Genomic DNA, 10,036 nt, shown 5'->3' on the forward strand with positions numbered 1-10,036 from the left:
CGATATATGTGTAAGAATTGCGGTTGTATAAAACCTATCAACATGTTTCCTGGTTCATACGGACTGGATCTAAATTTAAATATTTAAATATTGAACACAGAATCACACAAGCTGCCATTTTTCCCTGACCCGTTCAATAAACTGATCTTGGTGCCAAGACTGTGGTAATGTCCTTCATCTCAAACAGATTTACAAGAGTTGCCGCGCTAAGACGGTCGTAACTTGGATCCTTTAACATAAGTTTACAATAGTTGTAGCACTAGTTTTATGATATTCGTCAAGCCAAGACTCTGAATTTCCATTACTAGTATCTAACAATTATAGTAGTCATAGCACTTAGATTTTAATAACAGTCAGATCTCCAACTGTCTAACAATTAGAGCAGTCTTAGCACTTAGATTGTCATAACTGTCAGATCTCCCACTGTCTAACAATTAGAGCAGTCATAGCACTTAGATTGTCATAACTGTCAGATCTCCCACTGTCTAACAATTATAGTAGTCGTAGCACTTAGATTGTCATAACTGTCAGATCTCCCACTGTCTAACAATTAGAGCAGTCATAGCACTTAGATTGTCATAACTGTCAGATCTCCCACTGTCTAACAATTATAGTAGTCGTAGCAGTCAGATCTCCAACTGTCTAACAATTAGAGCAGTCTTAGCACTTAGATTGTCATAACTGTCAGATCTCCCACTGTCTAACAATTAGAGCAGTCATAGCACTTAGATTGTCATAACTGTCAGATCTCCCACTGTCTAACAATTAGAGCAGTCATAGCACTTAGATTGTCATAACAGTCAGATCTCCCATGTTTTAACATAGATTTACAGTAGTGGTAGCGCTAAGACGGTCATAACTCCTATTCTTTAACATAGATAGTTTTAGTGCTAAGGTGACTTTCTGGACCAGGATCCTGCCCCTGATAACATACCGCCAGCCTCCACACGGCTCCACACTCTACAGTGTGCTAATAACAACATCACACAACACGGAAATACAAACTATAAGCTGAAACCCGTTGTCAGCTTCAACATAATGCTCGGAAGGCAGGCAAGAAATAGTCCTTCAATAATAATCAATAACTGATATGACTTGTTCAATTTTTCCCCCAAATATATCAAAAGATATACATACTAGTACAGTAGAGTTAGAACTCTGAAATTGTGTTCAGTGCAATTTCTCTGGTTCATGTATTCCTTCATCTGCAGTGTAAATATTTTGAAAATAAATATTGTCACACACAAGGTACTGTTGTGTTGTGGTTTGGAACACATAAACGGTTTCTTAATCTCATTATAATCAGGACTTTCATGCTGATAGGACATCTCTCTGCGTGAAGATTGAACTTGGACTGACCAGTCTAAATGAAGGATGCATGTGTTCTTGAGTCAATCAGATGTCAGCTTTTGAAAACAATTTCAGCTTCATTTCTTTCTCACCTTGATTTTGATATGTAAATTTTAACACTAGAAACGCAGAACACAAATATTCTTTGATGTACTCTCTTTTGGGTGTAGATGCCATGGCTTTCAGAAACAGCCGAGTGCAAAACACATCAGCAACAATATATTACGTGCTTTTCATTTTCATTTGGAACAGACTGGTTAATTTTGTTTTCAAGATCCAGAAATCAGATATACTGGTCTAAATATTTTGCTAATTTATACTGAGAATTTAGAAGCCTCTGATTCTGATTAGAAAGTTCACCCTATGCGACATGCTGTGAAGGTGTCTTGAGATCTTCATGCAGAAAGGTGGCGTGTCGGAGTGAAGATCGGATTATACTGAGACTGATGTTTTCTCTGAGTTGGTGGTAGACAGCCTGTGAAAGCTGTTGTTCATGTGAGTCCGATCTGCGCCAAGCCAACGTCCTTCAGGTCCCGGTAGGCCCAGGTGAGGCAGTAATGGCTGAATAGCTGGTGCATCAGCTCCCGCTCGTCCATCATCTCAATACGCTCAATTCTGCAGGCACAGAACAATAAACATAATGATGATAATGATAAATACATACCCACGCACACATCCATACATACACATCATCTCAATACGCTCAATTCTGCAGGCACAGAACAATAAACATAATGATGATAATGATAAATACATACCCACGCACACATCCATACATACACAAACTTCCACATACACACATCCATCCACACCCACCCCACCCATATATCCATCCACACATACCCCATCCCCACCCACATATCCATCCACACACTCATACATACACATCCATCCACACATCTGCACTGCGAATTGTCGGCTTAGATTGGTTGTTTGTTGTTTATTGCCACATGGAATTCCGTAAATAATCGAGTCTGAAACAGGCAATCCAGAGATTGGTATCATGAGCATCAATCCACGCAATTGGAATATGATGACATGCATCAACCAAGTCAGCGAGCCTGACCTCCCAAACTTCAGTCAGTTACCTCTTATGACAAGCAAAGTCGCCTTTTACAGCAAGAATGGGTTTGTGAAGACCTAGTCTACCCCAGATCTTCATGGGTCGTGCAGCTTAGAACTACTCAGGGGAACTGATTGAATCACATATATTAATAATGAAAAAATGAAAAAATCACTGTTTTTATGATTATATTGTGATTAATAGAACTATCTCACCTCTGTATCTCAGCCTGTGGAAGACAGTTGTACACAGTGGATATTTCTAAGGAGTCGGCACTCGTCCACCCATTGGAAGTAAACCTGCAAACAAATAACTCTCTACTTCATTCAAATATCGATCAGATTGTCTTGAGTGGGTGCAGCCATTTTGTTTGAAGCAAATGCAAGTGATATGAGAGATGGAATCTGATTGGTCAACAGGAGGGACATAGAAGGGACATAACTTGTAATAGCCAGTGATGGCACCATGATCGAGCCGGTTTGGCAAGGGTGGAAACTGGACTTTTACAGTCAGTTAACTCCCTTGCCTCAGGAAGATGTTTCCCCCAATGGGTCTAGAAGGAGGACGGGGCATGAGTTGTACACACCTCTTCATCTGAGTATCCAGACTTGCACACGCTGAGACACCGTGGAGGTAGCAGTCGCGGGTCTTCAGGTTGTCCATCATCACCTGGCCGAACCTGTCCGTCATGTTCACCTGCAGAGGAGAGTCACACTGTCACAGTCACAGGATGTACATCCTAATCAAGGGAAGATAACTCTGCCACTAATACACTATTATCTCCCATTAAAATCAGCTGCAGAGGAGAGTCACAGTCACAGGATGTATACATGCAAGGTTTTTCCATTTCATGAACACCCATTGTATAGCAGTGTGATAAATCAAGGGAAGATAACTCTTCCACTAATACACTATTATCTCCCCTACATCAACTGTGGAGGAGAGTCACACTGTCACAGTCACAGGACGTACATCCTACAAAGGTTTTCCATTTCATGAACACCCATTGTATAGCAGTGTGTGATAAATCAAGGGAAGATAACTCTTCCACTAATACACTATTACCTCCCCTACATATATACATATTTGATACAAGAATCTGAACAGGATATCTGTTTTGATCATGAAAAGTGACAAACAACTGTGCACCTAAAAAATGCACCATAGCTCACCTGGATATGTAGTCAACAGCTACAAAATCAATAAAGACAGCCACTTGTAAACAAGAGTGATTTAAAGTTGCTGTAAGCATTGATATCCAACTATTTCTGCATAAATATTGAGGATCAATAACTCATATTAAAATCCTACTGATTTGAACAAAATTTGATGACATCTTCTTCAGTCTGGCCATTGCTCAGGAGAAGTTTAGGGCTAAATATGCATTTTGGGAGAACTTGTCAAAACAAGGGTAGAATTATAAAAGTTGCGAAACGATGCTGAGTCCCACTCCCCGCCTAACTAAACATAAAATTCATTACATCCTTAACATAAATGGATGAGTAATGGCCATTAACATGACAAATAGGTTAAGTCAGGTGAGCTAAAAAAGAGAATTTTATCATAGCCTTTCTGTATTTTGAATTACTTTTTATCACATTTAAAAAAATCTTTTCCCCATCCGTAAGCGTGAAATACTTTAAAATGAGTAATAGATAATGTTCTAGCTGTCGTAAAAAAATAAAAATTTATTAGACATGTTCATGATGTTTGATAACATATTTCTTGATCCTAGAACATAGGACATCAAAACAAAATCTGATCTTTTACTTTTAATCACAATAATCACTAAAACTCATCTTGTTTCCATTTAATGAACAATCCCAAAAAACTTCTATCATTACCTGTTATTATTTCTTTCACACCACAGGCTATCATAAGCTTAGTTTGCAAGTCTGAGCTCAATTTTAGCTTGCACTTTACACAGGTCGATAAAGTTGCAAATAAAATATGACCATGGTCTGACCTGCTCATAATTAATGAAGAATGCTGTATTGAAGGTGTCGGAGATCCAGCGAATGAGGTGCTGAGATCGTTCCGTCTCTATGTACACCAGGACACACTCGGCCAGGAACAGTGTGGGCAGGTCCTTGTCCAGCTTGCACTCCGTCACCAGCTTCTTCTCCAGCTCAGGGATGTTCTTCAGGTTGGCCGCCACGATGTGGTAATCTGCTGCGTGCATCTCCGTCTTGCTCACCATAATCTCATCATCTGAAGTGAATCAACATGTCTGTTGTTTAACGCCACTCGACAATATTCCACCTGTATGACAGTTGTCTGTAATAATCGAGTCTGGACCATATTGACCGTGACTGACATTATGACATCGATTTAAACATTTGGGATGCGATGAAATGCATCAACCAAGTCAGCGAGCCTGACCTCCCGATCCTGTAGTCGCCTCTTACGACATGCATAGTCTCCTGTTACAACAAGCATGGGTGGCTGAAAGACCTGTTCTAACCCAGATCTCCACGGGTGTTAATGAACACTTTACAAATTGTGTGTACATGAAATACACTCCATGTCTAGAAGGTCCCACCAATCATTACATACCACCCGGCATTTCCAGTATGATACCATTGGCTCTTTGAAGTATACTACTCAAAAAGAGTTTTGTCTCGCTTATTGGAACTGATACATGTTTATCCATGTTGTGGGCTGTCAGCATGGATATCCAACTATTTCTACATGAATATTGAGAATCAATAACTAACATAAAAATCCTAATGATCTGAACAAAATTTGACGTCAGCTTCCTTAGGTTGGCCATTGCTCAGGAGGAGAAGTTTACAGAGCAACATCTGACACATTTGGGGCAGCACATGAACAGAAGAAAATTCAAAAGATACCCGATGTTACGCCGCTTTAGCAATATTCCAACAATGTCACTGCGGGGGACACCAGAAATGGGCTTCACACATTGTACCCATGTCGGGAATCGAACCCGGGTCTTCGGCATGACAAGCGAACGCTTTAACCACTAGGCTACCCGACCGCGCCCCTTGAATGATGACGAAAAAATACAAATGTCTCTAATGATCTATAGTAAACAGTTCTTGTTAATACTTGTTTTACAAATAAGAACTTTGATTCATTTAACATGCAATAAAGAGACTGAAAATACACAACCTTCCGATGATATCTTCTCTATAAGAGCTTTCTTTGTTTTGATGAAATGACATTTTCTTGAGGTAACCGGGGGGAAGTCGACTTCCACGAAACTCTTTGGTGATAGTGCTGCATCCTTCAGCTTCCAGTACGTTGTGTCGAACCCCGCCCCCAGGTTGACAATCTGGCAGTTGCACTGAGTACTCTGAAATATACACATTTCTCTACATATATTCACGCTTTCATCATATAGCAGATTTTGTTATTGACGTCAGGAAACAATCCAAAAGACTTGATATCACATTCTGATAAATATGTACAAGAGGAAACCCAGCATGTACCCGGTTACCTCTTTAAATAAGCTCCAGGTAACAGGCAATGCCTACTAAATAAATTATTGCCAGAGTTCCTGACAATTTTGGGGCTTCCCTATATGTGTGTTTGTTTACGGAATATCTTTGTCACTCTATCCTAATTGAGGGGGCTCACTCTTGAAGTGTAGTCATATGCTGTTTGCGAAGTTACTGCAGGAACATGTCATCGTGAAGAGCAAGGAAAATGAAAAAGACGATTAAGATTTTGTTGTGAATATCCATTTTCCTATATACATTTAGTCAATTTCCAAGAGAAATATTCATTATATTTGTAGAAAGTATCTAACATGTTTAAATGTCCAAGTGAAAGTGCTGAAATCACATGCTCCATAACTGGCTTCCATAACAAACCTATTTGGGTGTGTGGTAAAGAAACCTGTGCAATTTTGGACGGTGCTAGCAACAGCTTTCTTTGGCTGATATGTAAACTTGTTTATTCGTGTATCTATCTTGTGGTTCTTAGCAGACATACTGTACCTGCTATTTCTGTTAATCCTACATACATTGTTGATCAAACAACCTTTCATCTTGACACCATGAAGAATTAAAAATTTCAGAAGAATCTGTAATCAAATTGAATAATGTTTGCCTCATGATTTTAATGGGGAAATATGTGAATATGTACCTGGCATAGCAACATTAGCATGTTCTGTGCCATATGCTAAAGAAAGTACAAAGACCGCCATCAATTTATCAAGTGTATGCTCATAACTTACAGTATGAAATAGCTGTAAAAATGAGAAATGATTTATAGGCTGGAAATCATAGCTATGGATTCTGTTCAGCTATTACTATTCAACATGACTGGTGACTTACAGTTACAAATCCCTCCAACAGTAAAGATCTTTAGTGCATTTGGTGTTTATACCAAACGTAGAATGGTTAGAAACAACTACTCTGGGTACCATTGTACAAAGCAACTTTAGCACTACGACTGTAGTAAGTCTATGTTAATTAATGGGAGTTACGATCACCTTAGCGCTAAAATCGGTTCGTACAACGGCACCCTGGGCAACAAATGACATCCGCTGGTAGCCAGAAGTACATTGATTAACATTAACATTAGGTTTGTCAGTGATAGAGTTGAATAATGACCTTGACAGACGAAAGAGTGACCAGTCCATGTTCCAGTTTGCAACATCTCTAACTGTTACTAATCATGTGACCTAGGACATGCTATCCTTCCAAAATGGCCTCCATTATGTGGCAGACATGGGACGACCTGGCCTGAGACTCCACAAACGTATATACACATCTCTGTCCGTGACCAGCTGGTAATTATGGGATGTAAACTTTACATACTTATCAAGCTGTCCCCATGATAAGCTTTACAACGAGTTTGACAATATTCATTTCGTCCTTTAGCATTACATGATCACTGAACAGAGCAGAAAATTCAGAATTCATTAAGACTGTACCATGGAATGTCTTTTGTGTTTTAGCCTTTAACTTCAAGGTCCCATTCCCTTCTTATGAGTCCTAAACGAAACTTTTAAGTAGTAGTATTTAAATTCATCTGATGTTGTTTAGCTATGAAACTTGTAATAAGTAAACAAAAAAGATTTCAAACCAGCAGCAATGGTTAAAATGATACTCTCTGTGAAGGTAATAACATTCATTCATAAACATGATAAATCCATGCCAACCACCATCACCACTGGTTACCTCTGTTAGTTTGTTGTTACTAGAGGTTACCAGTGGTTGCCTTTGGCAGGGCTATCTAGGAATAATTGTGTCTGGTAACAATGGTAATAGCATCATGCCTAAACATGCTAATAATAGAGCATGATGCTATTTCTGCAATGGCTTTCACAAGATCAGTCAAAGTTCACATTAAAGATGTTTGCACAACCGATGTACAATGATCATGATGATGTAGTTGCTTCATTTACCTATAAGATTACCAAAATAGTCCATTAAGAACATATTTTGTTAAAAGTGGACCAGAAAACATAAACAGGTCAAGTTCCTATGCCTCTGCCGCTATACTTAGTCATTTAGCTAAGAAAACAGTGCAGTGCAGGAAGAACTGGAGCAGTACATGTGAATATGACTTTTTGTTTGTTTGTTGTTTAACGCTGCTCTCAGCAATATTCCAGCTATATGATGGCGGTCTGTAAATAACAGAGTCTGGACCAGACAAACCAGTGATTTACATCATGAGCATCGATCCACGCAATTGGGATAAGATGACATGCATCATCCAAGTCAGCGAGCCTGACCATCTGATCCCCTTAGTCGCCTCTTACGACAAGCATATTCACCTTTTACAGCTAGCAAGGGTTGCTGAAGACCTATTCTACCCCAGATCTGTGAATATGATGATGTGAGAAGTAAAAATAAGCTCATGTTATGGTATGTATAGAGATTAAACAAGCCATTTTCTATCCATATAGTGAACTACATGCTTGTAATGAAGTGACCGATATATGGAACTGTTTCAATGGTCCTGGACATTTGCTGTATACTTTATCACATAAAAATGATGTATATAACAATTATGCTTATAACAAAATAATGGATATAGCGAACTTGCTTTGTGGTTCTGTATGTACAAATAACAACAATGTTTATGTTTATAATAAACTGTTAATCTCGTAGCTCCTCATGTGTCACCAATCAGCCTATCAGAACATCTGAGGCCACAAGCGGCTGTTCAAAGCGGCAATCAACAATTGAAAACAAGTGATTAAAATTAAGTTGTGATTAACTGGATTAAGTCCTGACGCCTTGTCCTAAACATACATCCTCAATTAATACAGTCGTGCCTCGTTTATACGGACACTTGCGTCACTTCACAATTCGTCCGTATAAACGAATTTCCGTATAACTGAAACCAGCTTCTTACTGGAAGTCTGTCATGGAAGTTTGAACTTTACCACATTTTGAGGTTTGAATTTTAAACAATAAATCCAAATTGTCCAGATCGCCTGTGTTCTCGTAATAGGTAATCAAGGTCTCTATACAAGCCACGAACTTGTGCTTGGGGATTACATGTACAATAAACAAGCTCGTCTCAAACGTAACTCAGTGTCACTTTGTTAATTGACTTCTCACGAGTCAAAGGATTACCATCAGCGGAAGGATTACCACCAGCGGAAGTGTATTGTCCGGATAAGTGAGACAATTTTGTGTGCATTTCAGTGTTTTGTGTATGAAAATGACCGTCCGGTTCCGGAAACTGAATTTCCGGATATACGGGTAAATTTATATAGTCATTATTTCGTTTTGAATGAAAATCGTCCGGGAACCGAGGTTTCCGGATATCTGAAGTCTGTATAAGCGGGGCACGACTGTAATAGTAAAAGGGTTATTAGGCTATATGCCTTTAGGTGTATATACATGATACATCTAGCTGAGTGACACACAGAGTGAGTTGGGTTTAACGCCGCTTTTAACAGTATTCCAGTTATATCGTGGCGTGTCAGCTTCATGTTAGAGGAAAGCCCGACGTGATGCAGGTCTCAGACATTTACCACTTCGGTGAAACCCACGAGCACAGGTATGGTGCTGACAAACCTAGAAACATAATCAGGGCGAACCGGGATTCAAACCCACAATCATAGGTTTCTGGTGTGTTCGAGTGACCCACAAAAGATAGTACATGTGCACTTACACACTTTTGTTATTCATCAAGTAACATGAAATGGTTAATACTTGATCCAAGATGTCTGACAGTCGAAATGCTTAACATGCTTAAGCGAACTACGGTTGTTAAACGAACTAAAATTAGTGGTCTCTTGGAGTTCGTTATAACCGTAGTTTACGTACGGTAAGTTTAGTGGAAATAACTACCATTGCTTACACCACAGATGGGATCATACACAACATACATTCTTCCAGAATTCTTAGAAAACATACTTTAAGGAATTTTTCCATCAAAATTTGGATAGATCGGACTCGAGCAAAATATCCCCTGTTGATTTCTGGTGCGTGAGTACTGAATCCTTTCGGAATAATCTGTGATATGTATGGATCTGTCCAGTAGCCCTTCTCGACAGCAAATCTTTTACACTGTGCTGCATCGTCATTTGTTGCAATGACAGCATCTTCGCATGCCATGGCTATATTTGTTTGATTATAGTCCTTTTACTGTTTGCAAGGAAATCCTAAATGACACTTCGTCGCCATGTTGTTT

General features: G+C 39.2%; 1 protein-coding gene across 1 annotated transcript; it reads right to left on the bottom strand.

Moving 5' to 3' along the window:
- Nucleotides 1-883: 883 nt before the first annotated feature.
- Nucleotides 884-10,024, bottom strand: LOC139448186 (leucine carboxyl methyltransferase 1-like). Its single transcript, XM_071229707.1, has 6 exons — nucleotides 9,760-10,024; nucleotides 5,546-5,729; nucleotides 4,380-4,624; nucleotides 3,000-3,109; nucleotides 2,629-2,712; nucleotides 884-1,965 (listed from the first exon to the last, which is right to left on the bottom strand). Exons 1-6 carry the CDS (start codon nucleotides 9,958-9,960, stop codon nucleotides 1,842-1,844), a joined length of 948 nt encoding a protein of 315 aa, XP_071085808.1. The 5' UTR covers nucleotides 9,961-10,024; the 3' UTR covers nucleotides 884-1,841.
- Between the last annotated feature and the right edge of the window lie 12 nt (nucleotides 10,025-10,036).

Source organism: Haliotis cracherodii, unplaced genomic scaffold, assembly GCF_022045235.1.
Source record: "Haliotis cracherodii isolate W230 unplaced genomic scaffold, xgHalCrac1.p SCAF_7, whole genome shotgun sequence".
In the NCBI taxonomy this organism is placed as follows: domain Eukaryota; kingdom Metazoa; phylum Mollusca; class Gastropoda; order Lepetellida; family Haliotidae; genus Haliotis; species Haliotis cracherodii.